Below are 22,980 nucleotides of genomic sequence, written 5' to 3'. Positions count from 1 at the left end.
AGTAAGTACAGGGACATTCCCCCCGAGGCAAGTAGGGTGAAGTGCCTTGCCCAAGGACACAATGTCATTTGGCACGGCGAGGAAACGATCTGGCAACCTTCTGATTACTAGCCCGACTCCCTCACCGCTCAGCCATCTGAGTCCTCTTTTGCTCCTGTCACCATGAATCAGCACATTTGAGTGACTCAGAGAGATTGAAGGGGTAGGGAGGGTGGTTAAAGAGTTCTACTCTAAGTCTTTGTTCCTCATAGAGGCTGTTTTCCCCCATGGTGTGTGTGTGTGTTCGTGTGTGTAGAGATCCATGTCAGAGACTTTGGACAGTGTTGACAGTGTAGATGCCAGGAGGATGGACATGATCTACACTATTGAAGACACGCCTCCCTGGTACTTGTGTGTTTTCCTTGGCCTACAGGTGAGACACACACACACATGCACGCACACACAGTAGAACATGTTTGTACATGTTTATAATCAAAGCTTCTTCTTTTTCTGTCTCCCTACCTGTCTTTCTGTTGGTCTGTTTCCTTGCCTGTCTTGTCCGTCTCACTGCCTGTCTGTCTGCAGCACTACCTAACGTGTTTCAGTGGGACCATAGCTGTGCCCTTCCTGCTGGCTGAGGCCATGTGTGTGGGCTTCGATCAGTGGGCCACCAGCCAACTCATAGGGACCATCTTCTTCTGCGTAGGAATCACCACTCTGCTGCAGACCACACTGGGCTGCAGGTATATGCATGCGCGCACACACAAACACACACTGTCCACAGCTATGGACAGTGTAGATTTACAGTTTGTCACCTATACACTTTGCTATTTATGTTATACATTTACATTACATTTACATTTATTCATTTAGCAGACGCTTTTATCCAAAGCGACTTCCAAGAGAGAGCTTTACAAAGTGCATAGGTCACACCAATAGGGTTGGATTTTGACAAAATAGTTTAATCGTCATTGACCACATTTTGTCAGTCCTACCAAGTAAAGTGGATGACAAGCGTTTACGCAGCTAATCAATTAGTACTGCCGTTGCAAATTGACTGACAACTCAGCATGAAGCTTTCTGGGTCTGCGATTCTTGTTAAGTTCAGTGGGTTAACGTTGTGAGACTTGTGGCTGCCTTGGAGTTGAGAGGGATGGGAAAATTCAACAAAGTGAACATTGCTCTCTAGAAGTTAGCTAGCATGTCACCCATGTGCCAACTTTTAGTTCAGGAAGGAGGACTCAGTAGTGATTACTTGATACTTTATTAAGACACAATACAATTTATGTTTTGTCATGATGGTTCTGCTCGCAGCGGTTCCCTGCTGCACCCAACGGACACACTGTCTCGACATCTGAGCCGCAAACGCATTCCCCCTGTTGTTTTATTTGAAAAACAATAAGTTAAAATCTCTGAACAATTAGTTTATTGTTCACACCAGATTTGACTTTCTTATTAATTTAAGCAATTAACTTGTGTTTTGGCATGTGTGCAAAAGAGTAAGTACAATTGTCAACAATTGGGCACAATAACTACATGCACATGAATGCTGATCAAAACTGATAAGTTGATTCTCAGCAGGGCTTGAGCGGGATTCATTTTCAGTCCTGGAGTTTCATGCCTTAAAACGGCCCACTTTAGTTCACAACTGACTATCTTAAAATAATGTAATTAAAACCGTAGAATACAAGTCTGCAATAGTGCACAGTTCTCTGCAGCCTTGTAAACAATTGTAAACATTTATTTCTCACCACAAATCTCCCCTTTTTACAAAGCTTTCAAGTCAAGTCAGTTTCATTAATGTATTTTTGAATCATCAGGTATCATTAATTATCTCAGGGCATTTTTCATTGAGCAGGTGTACACACCATGCTCTTCATTACTATTAGTTCTTATAATTCTCATATTTACTCAATGACTATCCTACCTGCCCAATCTGTTGTGTTGGGCTCATGACTGGAGCTTGGTAATGTAACTGTACTCGGCCTGTGCCTGGCTCTTCACTGTTAGCAGCAAACAGGACTAGAGGCAGCTGTTGCTGAATAGCTACAAGAAAACGTTTGATACATGAACGGTGGTTTGCAGAACGTTGTTTTGCACGGTCGCTAGCATCTTGCACTGCTCCTAACTCTCCCGGTGCTCATCTTGCACTGCTCCTAACTCTCCCGGTGCCCCCGATTAGCCAATCCGGGCCTGATTCTCAGTGACATTGTCATGCTCGTCACAACTTATTTACATTCTTTCATCGTGTGAGCCATCACATGCAAAATTATTAATTTGCATGCAAATGTGATTTTTCTGTTTGTAACACATTGCTTCGAAACAATGTTACTAGACACATAAATACATAAAATGTTCTGTGTACTACAATATTGACTTTTCCCAGTAAACTTGTAGCTACAGTTAAAATTGGTATCTTAAAAAGCTCACTGTAATACAAATAGCGTTCAGCTAGATAAACTGACATTCTTAAAAAAAAAAAAAACATTCTGGTGACATTCACTGACCCAATAATTAGGTTTTGCAGCATGAATTAAATGTTTTGGGTGAAAAATATGGAGTTAGATTAGTTTCATAATTCAAACGCAACACGATTCAAACAAACGTAACATGATTCATACAAACATAACACGATTCAAACAAACAAACGTAACACGATTCAAACAAACGTAACACGATTCACAAATGTATTTCGTAATTCACAAATGTAACGCGATTAACAAATAAATGACCCTACATTCGTTTGCAACCTGACAAACACAAGTTACAAATCCCTGCATTCGTTGGTGTGAATCCCTGCATTCGTTGGTGTCGATTTTTGGAACTTTCCTGACGCGCTTAGATTCACAAATGCATTTTTTCTAAAAGATATCCTCTGCAGCCTATCAGATGTCTCCAATTTTAGCCAATCACCGGAGAATGTCTAATATGGGTAGACGGGCTCTGCGTTAGTCTAGGAAACACTGAAAATGACTAAACATGAATCCTGCCATTCTCAACAATATTCAATCACGTATGATCATCAGTTTAATAAGATTAACAAGCAACATTTCACCTACATGCTACCAGACGACATTGCTCGTGATCTGAAGGAGACGATGTCCGTCATTATGGCAGGTTGTTGAAGACCATATAGACATGTTAATGTGATTGGCTAAACTTGGAAGAGACGATCTGATAGGCTGCAGAGGATATCTTTTAGAAAAAATGCATTTGTGAATCTAAGCGCGTCAGGAAAGTTCCAAAAATCCACACCAACGAATGCAGGGATTCACACCAACGAATGCAGGGATTTGTAACTTGTGTTTGTCAGGTTGCAAACGAATGTAATAACGTTTGTTTGAATCGTGTTATGTTTGTATGAATCGTGTTACGTTTGTTTGGATCGTGTTAAGTTTGTTTGAATCGTGTTGCGTTTGTTTGTTTGAATTATAGAACTAATCTAACTCCATAGAAAAACTACCTTTTACAGACATGAAAGAGTTGTGATGTCTCATTAAACAGTTATGACAATTGCGCTTATAGTTTAGAGTATATGTTAAGACTGTTTCCAAAAATGAGCCATAGCAATAGAGAAAAACTAAGATGTCGGTGAGATACACACACAGATTCCTGCTATATTCCTATATAATGTACAATGCCCGTGAAGAAGTAGGTGACAGACACACACACATTGATTCCTGGAATTACAGATAGGTCACAGTGCCTGTGATGCCATCAATGAGTAAGATACCATTGACATACAGATTTATGGAATTATAGATAGTGCAGTGCCTGTGATGCATCTGGTGATAGTTTCTCTCAGGGGTTTTGGTATCTATTTCTCAGATCACAATTGTTCTTGTTGTAGTTGCTTTGGTGGCACACACACAGAGATTCTTGTAACTATAGTCACTGACAACAGGGACTTACCAATACCAAAACGGAAAATACATGTGAAAGCAATAACACTTACGAGAACACTGAAAGACATTCAACAAAACACAGGTGAAGACAATTGACAAACTAGGGTAACTCTAAGGCAAGGAAAACAGGGAACTACACTGAACATGAAACGGAGCATGGCCGCACAAAACGTATTTGTGAATTGCTAATTGCGAAAGGCTGTCCAAGTAAGTCCACATTTGATGATTCTTTAATACATTTTATCAAATCCCTGTTGTCGAGGATGAATATTGGTCAAGTGGGACACTCACTAATATTACTTTGTACATAATTTTTTGCCATGAAGGCAATGTAATATAATCAACATTCATTATTGAAAAGCTTGAAGTCTCCCTGTGGGACACTTAAAGGTCCCATGACATGCTGTTTTTGGATGCTTTTATATAGGCCTTAGCGGCCCCCTAATACTGTATCTGAAGTCTCTTTCCCGAAATTCAGCCTTGGTCCAGAATTACAGCCACTACGAGCAGTCCCACAATGAACTTTCCTTAGTAAGTGCCATTTCTGTGTCTGTAGCTTTAAATGCCATGAGGAAGAGAGAGGGGGGCTAACTGCCATGCTGGCATCATTAGCAAGCCATGATATCTCTTGAGGAAAAAACGATATCACACCCGCACGGTCGTAGTTCATTTTCTCATTGGCGGGCCAGATTCTCTGGGCGGGAAGAGCACTACATGCTCTTATGGTTTTTCCCTTTGGCACTTATTTTTTGGTTGTTCACAATGTGTGCTTGTTTTGGCTACCCGCAATGCTTTGGGGCTATCTTGTTGTAAGTATCATTGACCTATGCACTTTGTAAAGATCTCTCTTGGAAGTCGCTTTGGATAAAAGCGTCTGCTAAATGAATAAATGTAAATGTGTGAGTGTGTATGCATGTACTAAGAGACACATCTATGGAATATGCAAAGGTAAGACGCCAGCCAATTTGGAAGCATAGATTGTCCAAACATTTTAAGATCTTTGAAAAGGCTGAGTTTGGATTGCAATTTCTATCATCCTAAAACGGCCAAATGTTAAGTCTAAACGCGACCACCAAAATCACACATTGGCCCATGCCTACTTTGCATTTACATTTACAGTCATTTAGCAGACTCTCTTATCCAGAGCAACTTACAGTAAGTACAGGGACATTCTCCCCGAGGCAAGTAGGGTGAAGTGAGGACACAACGTCATTTTGCACGGTCAGGAATTGAACCGGAAACCTTCTGATTAACTGCCCGACTCCCTAATCGCTCAGCCATCTGACCACTTTAGAATTTAGTTTGGCATTTGAGTGCAAAATAATTTTTAAAAAGTTTTTTGTAACATAAACATTACATTGGACTCGTATTGTTTGTTTGTTTGTTTGTTACATGTTTGTTACATGTCTGTTTTGTTTACTATACAATTTTGCAATGGTTAGCTAGCAAGCTTTCTCTGACTAAAGAACCAGCTACAGTTTACACTTATCTACAGTTTGGCATTTAACGTTAACTTATCATATCAACAGATAGCCTGCTCTGTTGTGAATTGTATTTTGTAATGTTTTAATAAATCTCGGGCACAGTAAAGTTGCTTGTAGATCCTTTAGTAAACTTATACAGAATGGTTACAATCATTTGCGTCTCATGCTAACACCGCCATTATTATTTATATTCTCCCGCTGCTTCTGCAGTCTCAACACCACAAACCAAACTAAAGCGCCCTCTCATGGACAAAATAAAACAATGTCTCTTTACAAACTGAGAGACGTCACATGTGGAAATATTATAACAAATATCACCTCACATGTTATGAATCATAAAAATTACAACCCTCCTTATTTGTACTTCTTTTTTTCTTTACTGTCCACATTATTCAAAGTCAGTGAGGTTGGTGGGGGTCCTCTGTTGATCCTGACTGGGTATCTGCGAACAGGCGACTGTGACCCAGGGGGGTCAGGGACTAGGTGTTCTGGGATTTGTCCGGGAAGAATTTCAGTCCAGTTTATGATCTCTTGTCTACTCATGCCTTTCAAATCACATGACTGAGAGGGGTGATGGTCATGTGATGGTATGGTCTTGAAGTGGGATGAGTTTCTGGTGATGACATGGTTGTTGCGTTTGGCTGTCACCATGGAACCTTTGACAGCAACAACCTTGTATGGGTGGGGGTTTTAGGCAGGGCAGAGCTTCCCTTCCTTCTTTTGACGACACAGGACTATGTCGCCAACTTTCAGAGCCGAAGGAGCAACCCGGCGCGTCCTGTCAGCATTTTGTTTCATCCTGTCCTTTGCCAGGGCATCTGTCTGTCATAGTGGCGCATCAGTCAGAGACTGGAAGGAAAGAGGAGATCCAGGTAGCTTGATTCGAAGGGGCCTCCCGAACAGCACATCAGCAGGAGCCATTCCAGTTGAGCAGTGAGGCGTGGCACAGTAGTTGCGGAGGAATGCGTACAGAGTCTGTTTCCATGGGTGCCCTTCAACATGTGCAGCACATATAGCTTTTCCCAGGGTGCGCATAAAACGTTCAGCCTCAGCATTGGCCTGAGGCCAGAGTGGAGTAATCTTCCTGTGTCTGAAACCCAGATATGTTGCGAAATCTGCTAATTCTGAGCTTTGAAAGGGTGGGCCATTATCTTTTTTGACCTCCAACGGAATCCCCAGTGTAGAGAATATTTTGTCAAGTTTAGTAATTGTGGCTCTGGCTGACGTGGACTACAGAATCTCCACCTCTGGATATCTGGAGTATTCATCGATAATAACCAAGAGGTAGTCACCAGAGGGGAATGGACCACAGAAGTCTACACCGACCTTTTACCATGGTGATGTTGGCAGCTCAGACATGTGGAGAGGTTCTTGCGTGTGATCGGGCACAACAGCCTGACATTCGATGCAGCCAGCTATCATGGCCTCTACCTGTCTGTCAATGCCAGGGAACCAGACTTTTTCCCTAATCAGTTTCTTTGTTTTGACCAGCCCCTGGTGGCCTTCGTGTGCAAGTGATATTGCTCTGACTTGCAAGGAATTGGGGATGACAATCTTCGAGCCTCGTAGTACAGTGTCATCGGTGGCGGTCACCGTCAGTTCATTTTCGATTCTGTGGAATGATTTTAGCGCAGCAACATCAACTCTGTCAGCAAAGTCCTGTTTCTCAGACAGCGACCCCCATGTGCCTCCTTTGATGAACTGAATGACTTTGCAGAGAGTGGGGTCAGCTGTGGTTGCATTCTGAATGTCTGTTAGTGTCATAGCCTTGGGGACGGCGTTTGCAGTGACAAAGTTCACATATTCTTCCGCTTGTTGTTCGATGTTTGAAATCTCCTAAACGACATGTGGAACATGGGCAGGGTGGCGTGACATGTAGTCCGCTGGGTTGTCCTTGCCAGCCTTATAACGGACTGTGTAGTTGTAAGGCTGAAGGCGTAGACTCCAGCGTTCTATGCGAGCAGGCGGCTTGGATTTGGGGTTATTGAAAATCCATTCCAAGGGTTTGTGGTCACTGATGAGGATAAATGGTGCCTCATAAAGATACATGTAAAAATGTTCGCAGCCCCACACAATGGCGAGAGCCTCACGTTCTGTTTGCGAATATTTTTGTTCGATGGGAGACAAGGCTCTGCTTGCATGGCTTATCACTCTGGCTGGTTCATGTGGGCTACTCCTCTGTGCCAACACGGCCCCAAGACCCACAGGACTTGCATCAACCACCAGTTCAGTGTGTTTGCATGGGTCAAAGTAGGTCATGACAGCATCACTTGTCAGACTTTGTTTCATTTTGTCAAGGGACGTCTGGTGTCCTCTGTCCAAGTCCCGTGAACATTTTTTTTTGTAAGTTCCCTCAAAGGTTGAGTCATACTGGCAAAATCTTTGATGAAGCGGGCGCTGTAATTCGCCATGCCGAGAAGACTGCGGACCTCGCTGGCATTAGTTGGGGCAGCAGCATCATGCAGCGCCTGAAACTTCTTGGGATCAGGAGAGAAACCACCATCTGAGAATGTATAACCGAAAAAGTCCAGAGTGGTTTGTGCGTAGGAGCATTTGGCCTTGTTAAGAGTCAGTTTCTTCTCCTTAAGTCGCTGAAATGTTGCCCTTAAAGTGTGATCATGGCTAGCTTTTGTTCGGCCAAACACCAGGGGTCTCATTTATAAAACTGTGCATATTCTTACTAAAAGTGTACGTACGCCCAAAAGCCTAAAATGGCGTACGCACACAAAAATTAAGATTTATAAAACCGTGCGTACGCACACCTGTACGCAATATTCCCTTTATAAATCACAGATTACCCACAAGTGTGCGTACGTGAATCAGCATTGTACCCCGCCCTGAACACGCCCATTTTTAACCATAAATAGTCAATGCAAAGCACCTCATGAATGCTAATCTAGTATCTCATCATGACCCTAGCATGCAATTGTTCTTTATGGTGAATCATAGCGCATGACAACTTCTCAGACACTGTTAGCCTATTGGTGGAACCCGAAAACTCAATTAAAAAAAAATGTGCGAGTGGCGTCAACTGTGCAAGTGATACCGCGAGTGGAGATACAATTTGAAAACAAAAGCGTTTTGTTATGAACAGTAATCTATTTAAGTCTGGACTGATAACGAGGACGTAGAGTGTAGCGATTGCACGGGAGCTTAACGACTGTATTTCCAGTTTTTGACATATGATGATATATGCACAGTATTAAAGAAATATATTTAGTTATACACTGTATTCTGCAGTTATTTAAAGGTAGGATATGTGATGTTATCTGCATTCCATGCGGTCGGGCATTTCCCCCTCCTGCACTCCGGTATAGTGGACAATATGATGGAGAGACAGCGCTGAATACAAAGAAAATAGTTTTTTATAGTTGAGTTGATATTAAGATGCTTATGGAACAATTATCAATCAGTACAAGTTAAAATAATACTGCTGGATTAAATCTTCATGATAATGATGAAATCGAGTGGAAAAAAACGTGTGTGAGGAAAACAAAATATATAAATATTACGAGTAATCGTTGTTCCCAAATTTACTTTCTGCAGTCAGACTACAGTACGGTCATCTGCGTCGCCAATTCCAACAGTTTCCAAAATGTGCGTAGGCCTACGGGAGGGTCAGAGTTTGTTGGAGGACCGCACATTCTCCCGTCAAGTTTGTTTTTTATAAATCACAACCTTTGCGTGGAAAGTGGCGTACGCACATTTTCAGCCCCGTTTTGTGCGTACGCAAGCTTTATAAATGAGACCCCAGAATGTCATCACTAAGGTTAATGACTCCTGGGATACCATCTAGGGCTTGCTGAATGGTATTTTGAAATACCTCTGCTGCCGAAGAAACTCCAAAACTCAGTCTTTTGTAGCGTCGCAGTCCTACATGAGTGGAGAATGTTGTGATATATCGTGATGATGGCTCCAGTTCCAGTTGATGATATCCACAGTTTAAATCTAGTTTTGACCTGGCCCCATTGAGTGCTTGTATGATATGATGGTGTGAGATGTCTTTCTCGTTCAATGGCTTGGTTAGGTATCCTCATATCCACACAGATACGCACTGCTTCTGGGTCTTTTGGCTTCGGAACAGGAACAATTGGAGAGACCCATGGAGTGGGCCAGTCCACCTTCTCTATGATATCAAGTTCCTTTAAACGTTGTAGTTCAGTTTCAATTTGCTTCCTTACATGAAACGATACTCTTCTGTGAGGTTGCATGACCGGAGGAACGTCTTTCTTTATGTGCAGCTTGACTTGAAAGTCCTTTAATTTTCCTATCCCATGAAAGAGGTCAGCATATTCAGTGAGGAGATCACCCGTTCCATTCATCCCCGCTTGGTTTGAGGTCATTATAGGCTGCACCGGCTGCTCTGAAGATGTGTGAAGCGTATTAGCCACTTTGATTAATCCCAATTGACTGGCAGTGTCATAGCCAAGTAAGCTGCCGTTGCTGCCTTGAAGTACTTGGAAAGTTGCGTTTGTGAGTCTTGATTTGGATTCCACCAGGGAGGTGAATTTTCCCAGGGTAGGCAGGGGGGTGTTTGAACCGTAGGGAAAGATGGGAACTGTGCATTTAGTGAGTGAGGGCTTATGTCTCAGTCTCAGATACGTTGCTTCATCAATTATGTTTACAGTTGCCCCAGAATCAAGCATCACTTGTATATTACAGTCACTGACCTTTATATTTGCATGTGGGAGATTCGTTTTTGGTCTGGTAACTGTGTATACATACTCTTCAGAAGACTCCGTTTCTGTTGCCTGAGGTGTAGTGCTGCTGCTTCCACTGGTGTGTACATAATGCACTTCATGTCTGTCTCTGATGCTGTTTTGTGACCGTTTAGAGCGACAACATTTGGCAAAATGTCCTTGTTTTCCACAAGCATTGCATGATTTCCCCCGTGCCGGACACACCATTCCCTCACAGTGGGGGAAATTACCGGAGCAGTTGTAGCATCTTTTCTTTTTTACATCTAATGCCGACTACAGCTAGTCTAGCTAAAGTCATTTGCTAAGTAAGTTAAGATACCACTATTAAGTCTGTCCTGTGTGCACCTTCCCCCACTTGTCATTGAAGGTCAGTCACTGCTGCTGTTGCTAGCCAACCTTCACTGAGGGGATTGTTTGAATGCGCCGGAATTGAAAATATATTTGAGACCACACATTCCTAGATGTAGCCTACATTTCAACTATATGGAAACGGATCATGAGATCGATCGGATTAAATGAAAAAAAACTAGGCACGATTTTCCCTCATCTGTTCTTATTTATTTTGTGCAAAGAGAAATGCCCGTTTGTAACTCTCAGAATGTAGGCCTAGCTCTAAAACAGGGGCACTTGTCGGACATAAACTCAAATATCTGGAAAATGTTCACAGCTTGGGCAACTTGCATAAAAATAGACCTAGTCTTGGACTTAAAGGAGTCATTGATTGCAAAACCGATTTTAACTTGTCATAGTTGAATAATGACAGTTCGGTGGGTAAAATGGACATACAGTGAACCTCAAAGTCCATTGACACCTCTTTCTTATCTAAATCTCACAACTTTAAACTGCAGCTGTAAAACAATCGGTTTTGAAAAAGCGGAATTTGTCACTCCCCAACATTTACATACAGACCAGCCCTCTGGTGTTTTGGCCCAGGATCTCAGACACTGGTTTAGCTGTGCGCTGGTCTGTGTACTTCCACGCAAACAAAAAAGGACAACGTTTTTAAAGTATATTGAAAATGGACCATTGTAAATGCAGTGTTCCAGGCTGTACTTGTCAATAAAGACAGTTTTGAATGAAAACCTTTGACAATTTAAAGAAAGATTTGCTAAGCCGTTGTTGCTGAAACGAGGTGATTTTCCAACCGTATGCTCATCACAAACGCAAGCTGTAAGCATGTTTTGTCGCTAACAGTTAGCCTATTAGCAATGCTAACATCTCTTGTGTCTACCATAGGTATAATGCTAAATACACATCAACATAACTTACTTAGCAAATGACTTTAGCTAGACTAGCTGTAGTCGGCATTAGAAGGGAAGCTTCCGAAAAAATTGCCAGAAAACGAATAGCAGTCTGGCCTATTGCTAACGCCTGTCTAGATTATCTATTTGAAAGAACTGGATAGAGGCAGGTGCTAAATACCGGATACGTTAGCATTGCTAATAACTGTTACCGACGAAATCATACTACAGCTTGCGGTTGTGATGAACATAAGGTCGTAACGCACCTCTTTTCTGCAACAGCCTCATAGCCAGGGCTCCAGACTAACTTTTTCCCTTGCACTGGTGCGCCTAACTGTTTTTTTAATTTTTATTTTTTCATTTAGGTGCACCCAAATTTTTCCTTGCGTCGCCACAATTTCAAGGTCACCTTTTTATCACGCTCCATATACATTCATATATATATATTATGTAAATGATCGTAAACAAGAATAAATTGTAGGTAATTTTTTTATTTTATTTGAAGCACAATTAAAATAAAAACTTAAGTGCTTCACTGAGCTGCCGAACTAAAACATTGCAAACAAAATAAAACATTTCAAAATAGAAAGTGCTACTGACCTAACATTTCATGGCTCAAAGTCTTATAGCGGGTCCCCCCCTTGCTGTAGCATAACCTTCAGATGGCCAACACCTGTAATTTGGCTTTCTTGCCCTTTGGCCTTGGCTAAACCAGCTTGCCACACTCTTCCCTACCATCAAAATCCTAGCTCCATGGGTTAGCTCCATGGCCCATCTCCGTAACTCAGAGATGGACAATTAATTTTGACAAGGTGCCACATGAGAAACTTGAAATGTGTTGGAGGGCCGCATCAACAATAACTTGAGTTTAATTCTGCTCACTATTCATTTTCCCCTATTGTAAAAAGCAGTAAAGTATATATTTTGATTAGCTGCTACTGGTTATCAGAAGAATAAGGATATTCTGTAAATAGTTATATAAATATTTTACATGTTGGTCAACTAGGAAAAGAATATCGAAGTAACAGTAAAAATGAAAATAATCATAACATCAGTGTTTCATTTTATTTGTAAATAGTTAATCTTCACAAACACTGAAAAGTTGTTTTGCAGTATGTTAAAGATATGCAATTGATCAACTTTATACAAAAAGCAATACTTTTTTTCCAGTTCATTTTGTTCTGTGAGAGAAATCCAGTGGGTTTGAACAAGTGCATCGAAATCTGTCTGAATGTCTGAGGTGGATATTCGAAGGACAGCTGACAGGTGATGATCCGGGTCTGCAATTTAACAAGCAAACCATCAGCCCGCGCCCACTGAATCAGTCAAGTTCTTATTATGTCTGCGTTAGTTATTTTCTTTAGTCCCTTAGTGCCGATTCAAATTATAATCCTTCACCACAGCGACTTTAGCGAACTAAGGACACAGCTTTGACCTCAGTAAACATATACTTAGAAGTCCATGTCTTGTTAAAAACTCTACATTCTGTATCATCCTTTCGTTTTTCGTTTTCGAAGGCTAACCAACAGCTAACTCTCCTGTCGGTGAGGTTGCGCAAGTGCACATATGTAAATCGCCTGATCACTAATCTTTCAGGACTACATATTTAATAGCGCTCAACACATTTATTTATTTTTAATTTTTGATTTCATTCAAATAAATAACCTGTGTTTTCATGTAAATCATTTTTGTTGTTGCAAGATATCTAGCTAACTGAAGCTGAGTTGAATCACGATATAGCTTGGTTGATAAATTATATGTAGTCAGTCTGTTGAAAATAGTGTTGTTTAGACACAATAGATGTATTTGCATTTTTTATTTTAAGTGTCCACCTTCATGTTTCAGTGAGTGCTGTTGGCCGTGTTGCGTTTTTGCGCCACAGCTTCACTCGGTAAAAACCAACCAATCAACGAGCAGCTCATTTATATATTCATGGGCATACCATAAAAGGAGAAAACCTAGCGTTTTTTCCCGGGACAATTTCACAGGAAGCACCAGGGGTCAAAAACGGCTCCCTGGCCGTTTTCAGCCCAACCAATGTTACATACCCTTTTTGGAGACATTAAGGAACAGTGTGAAATACCCCCCAAAAAACAGTCAATGCCCCCTTTAAATGTAACTTAAAGTCCGACTTGCCATAGACACTTCAATTTACCTGTTGCATAAAGCTTTACTATGTGTGACTAACAAGACTGACTTAGATAGCCTGTTGCGCTTTGCATTTTGGGTCAAATAAGAAAATTCGCAAAAAGTGTGGCTGACAAAACTGCAAAACTTAACAGCAAAGGATCGATACATTCAAACCTGATAACCTATACAGGGTTTCCGTGGGTCTTAAAAAGTCTAAAATTCTGAACTTCGAATTTAACGAACTTAATAACGGCCAGATTTTTATCCGAGGTCTTAAATGTCATTTAGTCAGGTCTAAAAAAGGTTTTACCCTCATTCATTTCCAGAAAGTTATTACAAAGTAGCAAAAAAGTATTGAGTTGTAGCCTACAAAGCGGCGCTCTAGAGGCTTTGCAAAAAAAAACCATCAGAACGCTGCCTTCAGAACGTTGGTTCGGTGTGTTGTAGTTCTTTCTAGGGGATATTGGTGTTGGTACGCGTGCGGTGATAAATCTACAAATCCTGTGTAAATGCAACACCTGCCCGCGAAATATGTCATCGTCTCCTCAGTTTGTTAAAGTGCGGAAAATGGGAAAGTGTACTTTCAACGAGACATAGCTAGATCACAGCGTTTTCCGCTGTTGGTTACAAGCGGTAACCAGCTCCAGGTATGAAGCTCGCTGCAAACTTTGCCCAAAATATATTAAATTAGGGACTCTGGGTGTGAAAGCGCTCGAGTCACATGCCAGAGTGGAGAAACACAAGCTACACACACTCACTTTTCTCTCTCTCTCTATTTGAGGGAAAGTTTGTTTTAGCCTATTTTCATTTTGGGGGTAAGGTTTTGGGTATTTGGCACGTTGTGTGTGTGGAAGGTTACTAATGTGATTGTTTCATCTGTAAATTAAATTCATGCTTTTTCAAAGACTGAATTCATTGAAATATATGGATTTTTTTCAGAATTTCTTTGCTGTGAATATATTGTTAGTATATTGTTGGTATATGCGTTGTGTTGGTCTTAAATTTCAATCTTTATGGTCTTAAAATGTCTCAAAAGTCTTACATTTGACTTACTGAAACCTGCAGAAACCCTGCTATATCTATTGGAAGAATACAATATTGAAATTGTTGTCTTATTAGCAAATAGTGTGTTTTTTAGCTTAATTTAACCCCAACTCTAGTTCCATTTATCAACAATTCAGCGCAGATCAAGCAACGCAATCATGACCAATACGAAACTTTGGGCATTGTCTATATAGTGCAAAAATTTAGACAAATTATTTAAAATAAATAATAATAAATAAAATAACTGCAAGCAGCGATGCGGGTTCCTCCGCAAGATGGGAAAATATTGTAAAAATGTACATTGTAGAAGATCGAGAGTTGGACAACGAGAGCAAAACTACTTCATGTTTGGCCAACAACAATAGACTGAATGGGGATTTGAACTCATAAGCATAAGGTAACAAGTCAGTCTCTTTATTAGTGGTGGGCCGTTATCGGCGTTAACGCGCTGAGTTAACGTGAGACTCTTATCGCCGATAAAATAAAATCGCTGTTAATCTATTCTCAAAGTTAGGTTTAGAGCTGGGTCTATACTACAGAAGCTATGATAACTTTCACCTTGATATTTTAGCGCGGATGTATACCTAGCCGAATTGCACTGTAGAGGGCGAGAACAAATTTTCTGTAGGAGGTCTTCCAGTCTCAAATACCACCTAAACGCAAAGCATCTCTTAACTAATGCGTAAGATGCTGGGTCAGGCACTGATGTAGCGCAGGGGAAGAGTCGTCGTCAAACTGTTTGAGTGCAACCGAGGCAAGCCCGTCAGCACAGCTCTATCAGCCAAGCTAACTAATCTCCTCGCTCACCTGGCTTGAGAAACCCGTTCTCAAAGACTTACTTTTAGTCATTATTTGGGTAGCGCACATTCTGAATGCCTTCGGTGGAATTCAAATGAGCCATTTTAATCTAGATTAATCTAGATTAACACCAAGATTACAGTGAGATTAATCTAGATTTAAAAAAAAAATCTATGCCCACCACTACTCTTTATCCTCTCTGCTACACACCAACTGTTGAGATTTTATGAATAGTATTAGCTATGGTCAGTTTTGGGACAAAGGTTAAGAAACAGTTGACATATCAAGGTAAAATTGCATGAAATTGTGCATGGTACATCAGAATCATGTCCCCTTGAAGCCAATAAAGTTTGAAAAAACAGTCAAAATTATATTAGATTTATTGACAAAAAGATAGTGAAGCAATATGGACATTTACATCAATACACCCCTTTCAGACATTTTGTATTGCATTTATCATTCCATTTCACCCTATATAAAGACACATCTGCCCGCACACTATCCCCATCCATGCTGTTTCCCTCTCTCCCAGCGCAAGTCACGCCAAAGCAGAAATGCTGTAGCGGCCGCATGAGGTTTACATGTCTTCCAAAAATTGCCTCCAACAATCAAAACATTAACCGCAACACAGCTTACAGAAATTCTCAAAGATGGCTTGAAAACCGTAAATATTGACTCTCCCTGAGTAAATTTCTTTCCAGGACCTCAGTCAATCTACAATAAAGAACAGCCTCGTTGGCAACTGGGCTAGTGCACAGCCCACGTTCAACTGCATGCGAGTGATGCTGCATTAACAAGTTTTGCCCGATTATCAAGCTATTTCTTACTAATGTTTTGTTAGCGAATTAATGGTTATGCAAGCTAGCTAAAACAATGTTAGTTAGCTTGGCTAAACTGGTTTTCATAGCAACAGAAATCAACAAAAGAAAACATCCAAGATAACAATTTTGCCAAATCTGACTGCAGCCTTGTATACCATATGTACTGTGTTATTGTTGTTTGAGTTACAACTTGCTAAATGAATTAAATGTCTGTTAAATGTCAAATCCAACTATAAATGTACAAAAGAGAGAGTTCCAATCAAATCTGAATTAAACTGACATGCACCAACTCACAGAAATGAGTTTCAACATTAATTTACACATTTAATCTAAATTTTTTACTCTACTCTTAAGGCATGACTATGTTTACCTTAATGTCTGCACCTCTCTGTCACCAACTGTCTCTGGATTTGGGGTTGGGGGCTTCACAGGGTGTCTGTAGGTATAAACAAGTTAAATTTAAGTCCTTTTAATACCACTTCCAAATGAAATTAAAGACCAAACTTACGATGGAAATACAAATCAAAAGTGGAAATATACAGTTATCTTTCCAGGTAAACATCACCGCTAACATAATCATCGCTTTCTCATCGGGTCAGTGTAACAGGAACGTCTGGTTTAGCAACAACACAGGCTAAGCCTAACAATTGGCCTGCCTTGAACCAGGTTAGTTTTGCAGCATAAGTTGTCAGCTTTGCTGTTATATTTGAGAACAATTACATATGTGTTGTGAACAGTGTATTGTGAAAATGTACATTTTGGCGTCCATAACACATTAAAGTTTTTAAAAGTAACAAAGGGTCACAACTGTTTAACATAATTAACATTGATATAAATAAGCTTTGCACAGAAACTTTGGATGCTGTAGCATCGGCGCTTTTAGTGTAGTATAAACTTATCCTACAAAACGTTACAGCCATGGAACTCATTGACTCATAAATGGGAGGCTTTCATGGAGTTAATGGAGTTGTGCTCTTAACTCAAGCTGAGCATACATATTGTTCAAAAATTCTCTTGTCAATCAGGAAAATGCACAATGGTAAAATGGTTAAACTGGAGTCCATTCATTCCATTCTTGAAACAGTGCAAAATTACCTTTTGGAAGAAAAGTGCACAACATGATATAAAAGAGTGCAATTGTCTATACCAGCCATTCCCAACTTTTTCCACTTTGCGGCCCACTTGCATAGCTCAAATACTTTTGCGCCCCCCCCCCCCCCCCCCCCCCCCCCCCCCCCCCCCCCCCCCCCCCCCCCCCCCCCCCCCCCCCCCCCAACACATCCGTTCACTTAATTTGCACTTATCACGGGATCCAAACAGTTTGCTTTCACGGCATAATGTTTTTGAGCAATCATAGAAGACAATCATCAGCGCCACAGTAAGGACACATTGTAAAGAGAGGTAACCTGAGTAACTACAGCCATACACCTTATATGCACACGACAGTGATACGTATTTCTGGGCAAAAATAGGCCAGGTCTAGAACTTCCGGTGAAGTTACAAACCTGACTTTTAATAACCAGAACAAGTTGTTAACCTGGGTGTATTTATGTAAATGTACACATTGCCTCATTTTCTTTGTGTCAATAAATCAAATATAATTTTGACTGATGGTTTTTAAAACCTAATAGGCTCTGATGTAACATGCCCCTGAAGTACCATAAACCTTGGTATGTCAAAATATGACTGAATTACAGCTGTTTGAACTTCGACCTAATCTGACAAAGCTCGCCATTGGAGAAACAGCTTTTATTTTTATTATCCAGTTACTGAACTTTGTGTATTCCACACCTGGGAATGGCTCAATTGGCTGAGATGTTGTGGTGGTAAGCAAAGGGTTGGAGCTTCAAAACTAGTCAGAGGCATAGTTTTTTATTTTTTATTCTGACAAAACGGTCTATTATATATTTTTTTCACTTTTTAATGATAGAGCACAATTGATGGCAAATTATTTTGCGGACCCCCTGGCTATGGTTTGCGGACCCCACTTTGAGAACCACTACAATAAGTATCCTCCTTATTTTCACATTAAGTACCCATCATGCCATTTTGGAAACGAGAAGCGCTCATCCAAACAACCTGAAACGTGGCACCACACTTCCTTCATAAAAAAATAATAATAAAAAAACACTATAAAACATGCACGCGCGCACACACACACAGATTCTTAGAATTATACTATAGATGCTGCTGCCTAGGGATGAGTGAAGAGATATAACCTCTGTGATAAACTTGTGATAAACATGCTGATAATACTCTTGTGTTCCCATGTGTGTACTAAGGTGTTTATGCAAATATACTGATGTGTTTATTCTGATAATGTGTGTATGTGCTGGTGTGTGTTAATATTCATTTCTTTATGTGTTTTTTAGGTTGCCCCTGTTCCAGGCCAGTGCGTTTGCTTTTCTCGCCCCAGCCAAAGCCATTCTGTCTCTGGAGAAGTGGAAGTGCAACACTACAGGTATACACACGCCTACATACGCATACACACACACAAATAGGGAAGATATTTGACAGCTGAAATTTCTGGGGAATATTTTTGGTCTCCTGGTGAAATGAGCTAACATTTTCTCAGCTTCAAAATGTATTTACCCGGTTATGAATGTGGTTATCAAGTTTGGTGCCAGTATGTGGGTGTGTGTAATGCCTCCATGTGTCTGCTTCTGTACAGTGGTCCCCATGCTGAACAGCACAGAGCTTCTAAACACCGAAGAAATCTGGCACCCCCGGATACGAGAGGTGAGTAGAATAAGGAAGGCACGGACAGGGAGGAGGCAGAACGGGAGGGGGCTCAATGGGGAAGAAAGGACTTTGGCTTGTGTGTGTGTGAAATGTGACAAATGCCCATTAGCTTTCAAATTGGGTAGAGAAACTAAGTTTGTGAATTATGTCAGAATTAAACTGAATCATCATGCATATAATTTGAGAGCAGGACATCATTGAATAATAGGATGAAGAAGGGCTGGGCGATATATCGAATATTAGCGATAATATCACAATAATTTTAGATTTCGTCATTTAGCAGACGCTCTTATCCAGAGCAACTTACAGTAAGTACAGGGACATTCACCCCGAGGCAAGTAGGGTTAAACATTTTGTGAATATCTAATAGAAAACCTTTTTTTTTTTTTTTTGGTCCTTGTGTTGCTTGTGTTTTAAGATCAGCGTCTGGCTCTTCTGTGTTCACAGACTCACAGACACACAGACACACACAAACTGAAAATTGCACTTGCACAGGCACTCTTTTGCTCTCTTTTTGTCCTGTCACATAAGGACCTCTGCTGAAGTGTTCCATGTGAGGTTCATTTTGTCAAGTATCATGTTATGGCAACTGCTTACATTTTGTACTTTGTAACAATAGCTGTTCTATCTAAATAGTTGTTGTTTTCTAAAGGAGGCAAAAGAAAATCATGTTTTTTTATTATTTAAATGCAAATGCAAACATGTCGAGATATATATTGAATATCGTAAATGTTTTGACAATATTGAGATATAATTTTTTTATATATATCGCCCAGCCTTATGAGGAAGAGGGAGGGCTAAAAAGGGAGGAGCGAGAGAGGAGGGGGGCAAAAGAGAGTGAAGGAGATGGAGAGAGGAGGGCAAGGTGGAAGAGTGGGAGAGGAAAGAAAATGCAAACAAAAACATTAACTGCCCCGCCCTCCTCCCAGATCCAGGGGGCCATCATTGTGTCCTCCCTGATAGAGGTATGCATAGGCGCACTGGGGCTCCCAGGGTTGCTGCTACAGTACATCGGGCCCCTGACCATCACTCCCACCGTGGCCCTCATCGGGCTCTCTGGCTTCCAGCCTGCAGGGGAGCGCGCCGGCAAGCACTGGGGCATCGCAATGATGTACGCATGCACACACCACACACATACACACACACATATATGCACATATACAGCCGTGGCCAAAAGTATTGGGAGCGACATACATTTTGTGTTTGCAAAGCTTGCTGGGCCTTGGCATAAAATGACTGCTAACATAATTTCAGTAAGTCATATCAGTACAGGGGAAAGTGTGAACTAGTTCTAGCGAGGTGAAATCACTATCATTCTGATTGGATTTTAAGAGCAGATTGACTGCTATAAAAGAGGGGACTATTTGCATATATTGAAAATGTTTGCCCCCCAAAAGCTTAAAGAAATATGAAATGTGCTTTAATGTATTCTATAGAAACATGTGATAACTTTTTCCTCAAATACTGAACCAGCAAACTGTGCAAAACACAACATTTGTCATTGTCAAAACTTATGGCCACGACTGTACACACACACACACCTGTCACGTACATCACATGCACAGACTGCACACGTGCACACACTCATAAACACACTGTAACCTCACTTACTTTCAACTCTGGAATTATTGGCAGCCCTGACAAATATGAGTTAAGTGTTTAAAAAAAATGTGACGTTGATTTTTGAATTTGAACAATCCAGCCTTCATTTGAAGTACATTTATTTAGAGAGCAAAAAAATCTGTCAATATAATTATTTCTTATTGACTCTTTTCATCTCCCCAGGACCATCTTCTTGGTGCTACTGTTCTCCCAATATGCCAGGAATGTGCAGTTCCCTGTGCCTGTGTATAAGGCTAAGAAAGGCTGGACCTCCTATAGGCTGCAGCTGTTCAAGATGTTCCCCGTAAGATTTACGCCTATTCACACACATACACATTTAATCTTACATCTTTTACATTTACCATAATGCAACTTACTGTACCACAACACATTGTAAAAGTATTTTTGGCTTGGGCATTAGTGCACCTTTAAATTTCAGAGGGAGTAAAGCAGCATTCATGTTCGCATTGGAAAATTGGGGGGTACAATTGTCATGTGGTTTTTGGAAGGCTCCAACCATTACAATTCTTAAATAATGATGAGCCTTTTAAATGCTTTTATTGCATGTGGGTTAAAAAGCATTAACCTGATTTCGGTCGCTGCCCCCTCCTCCCCCAGTTATTACGCACAAAATGTATATTTTATATATTTTAATACTTTTTAGACTGCTACACATGTTGTACATCATTGGAAATCTACGAGTCTTGTGCTTCCATTGCAATAAACCATTTAAGATCAAGTCGCAACAGCAAGTATAGTCAACATCTTTGTCCGGTGACCACTATAAAAACAAAGCCAAAGAAAAAAGTTGTACTCACCCTAAAACAGGTTTTCAACCGGGCGTCCGCGGCCCCCTGGTGGTCCGTGGCAGTATTGCAGGGGGTCCGCGACACGAACCTATGTTGATCAGTCCACCACTGATTTAAAAACGTATATAAATTCGCAAACAGATTTTTCTAGATCTTATTTTTAATTTCATTTATTTTTTATTAGTGTTCAGAATCTCACATATACATATTTCAGTTGTTCAGATTGTATGTATATTCTTTGAGGTTTTTAAGTAGATATATCTAGATTTGTTTGAGGTTTTTAAATAAAAGCAACATGGAAAACCAAATGTTAAAACTTCCTTCTATACACCTGCACGCACACACACACAAACACGTAGGCACGCACACAGACACATAGGCGCGTACGCCAAGAGATGTAAGTATCTGTGGAGCCTTCAAAATGAAAGTCCCGAGCGTAATATAGATGGACACAAGCTGTTTCTTGTGCGTCAATCCTGGGAATCGGATAAAGCACTCCAATGTGTTCATGCTTCAGTTTTTGTGTTTCAGCATTACTAATGGGGGATTTAGCTATTAAATATGATAGTTATAAGTACCACCTTTCATTAGAGATAACAATTATGAAAACATTTTAATTGTTATCCCAAATATTTGACCTTGGTTACAAAGGGTCATTTTGGAGTCTCCAAAATGCCCTTTTAGAAAACGCCTGGATGTACTTTTATCAAAATCGGTCAAATATGAATATATTGTGGTATTATGTTTGACTTTTGACTTGAATTGGGTAAGGCTTCAAGCTGTGGTCCAATTCTGTCTTCCAGCTAATACCTACCACCTCTAGGCCTCTTTAGGCCTCTGTTTTCAAAACAAAATCTAGGAGGAGATAGAAACTTTCAGTTTCCTTGTGTTCAAGCTTCTATTACTCAACACCAGTAATACTTACAGGGTACCTGACAACAGGGGAAATAACTTCAGTGTCACCTTTCAAAAGATACCATTTTCATGCATGTACTCCAAATGGTTCAAGAACAGCTTTCAATTTACTTTGGGTATGCTGTTTAGGTGTTTTCAGGCAAATTTAACAGGATTCTTAAAAGGTTAACCTTCTCTTATTCAATTCTAAGCAGCAAGGCAAAAAGCTACACTGTAAACCCCAACACCAAGTGAATTTTTCTTGATATTTACAGAAAGGGATATTTACTTAACTCCTAGTGATTAGAACGTGATGGTTTTGCTTTGTGAGTATTACTAAATTGTTAAACTACTACCTATCTGGTAGCCACCCACTCCCCCACAACCAATAATTGATCTGAGTGAGTTACATAAACGTAGGTAACTTAAACAACCCTTATTGCACATTCCTTTCCAACTCATGGTTTAAGGCAATAGTTTTCCTGAAAGGGTTTGTTTTATTTTGGGTTTTACTGTGTAACTTGTCAAGGTGTTAACTTTTTGATGAGGACATCTATGATTTCTGTAATTAATCAATTTAACAGTAGGGTTTTAATGTATTTAAAGTAATTGTATTGTTAAATCAGCCGGTGATTTGCTAGAGACAACCAATGGCAATGGCCTAGTTGGCACGCACAAATTCCGGTTCTCTTTATTTGTAATTTCACCGTAAATTGTGTATATAGTTTTTAGTGATCCTAAATATGTTGTGACTTCTTCAACACTAACTTTTGTCATATGCAAAAAAGGATAACTGTAAAAATAAAAATTAACTCCTAGCAGAAAATACTG

At 40.4% G+C, this 22,980-nt stretch overlaps 1 protein-coding gene across 5 annotated transcripts in view; it reads left to right on the top strand.

Annotated features, from left to right (window-relative positions):
- Positions 1–22,980, top strand: part of slc23a2 (solute carrier family 23 member 2) — a 68,963-nt gene that overhangs the window by 22,977 nt on the left and 23,006 nt on the right. For all 5 annotated transcript variants that reach the window (XM_047015380.1, XM_047015378.1, XM_047015376.1 and 2 more), the window contains 6 exons: positions 296–412; positions 565–722; positions 18,475–18,563; positions 18,774–18,841; positions 19,774–19,955; positions 20,630–20,750. In XM_047015380.1, coding sequence (XP_046871336.1) covers positions 296–412; positions 565–722; positions 18,475–18,563; positions 18,774–18,841; positions 19,774–19,955; positions 20,630–20,750 — 735 coding nt within the window. The remainder of the gene's footprint in view (positions 1–295; positions 413–564; positions 723–18,474; positions 18,564–18,773; positions 18,842–19,773; positions 19,956–20,629; positions 20,751–22,980) is intronic.

This window comes from Hypomesus transpacificus, unplaced genomic scaffold (assembly GCF_021917145.1).
Source record: "Hypomesus transpacificus isolate Combined female unplaced genomic scaffold, fHypTra1 scaffold_30, whole genome shotgun sequence".
NCBI lineage: Eukaryota > Metazoa > Chordata > Actinopteri > Osmeriformes > Osmeridae > Hypomesus > Hypomesus transpacificus.
Note: the sequence above shows the minus strand (reverse complement) of the source record. Positions and strands in the feature narration are given on the sequence as shown.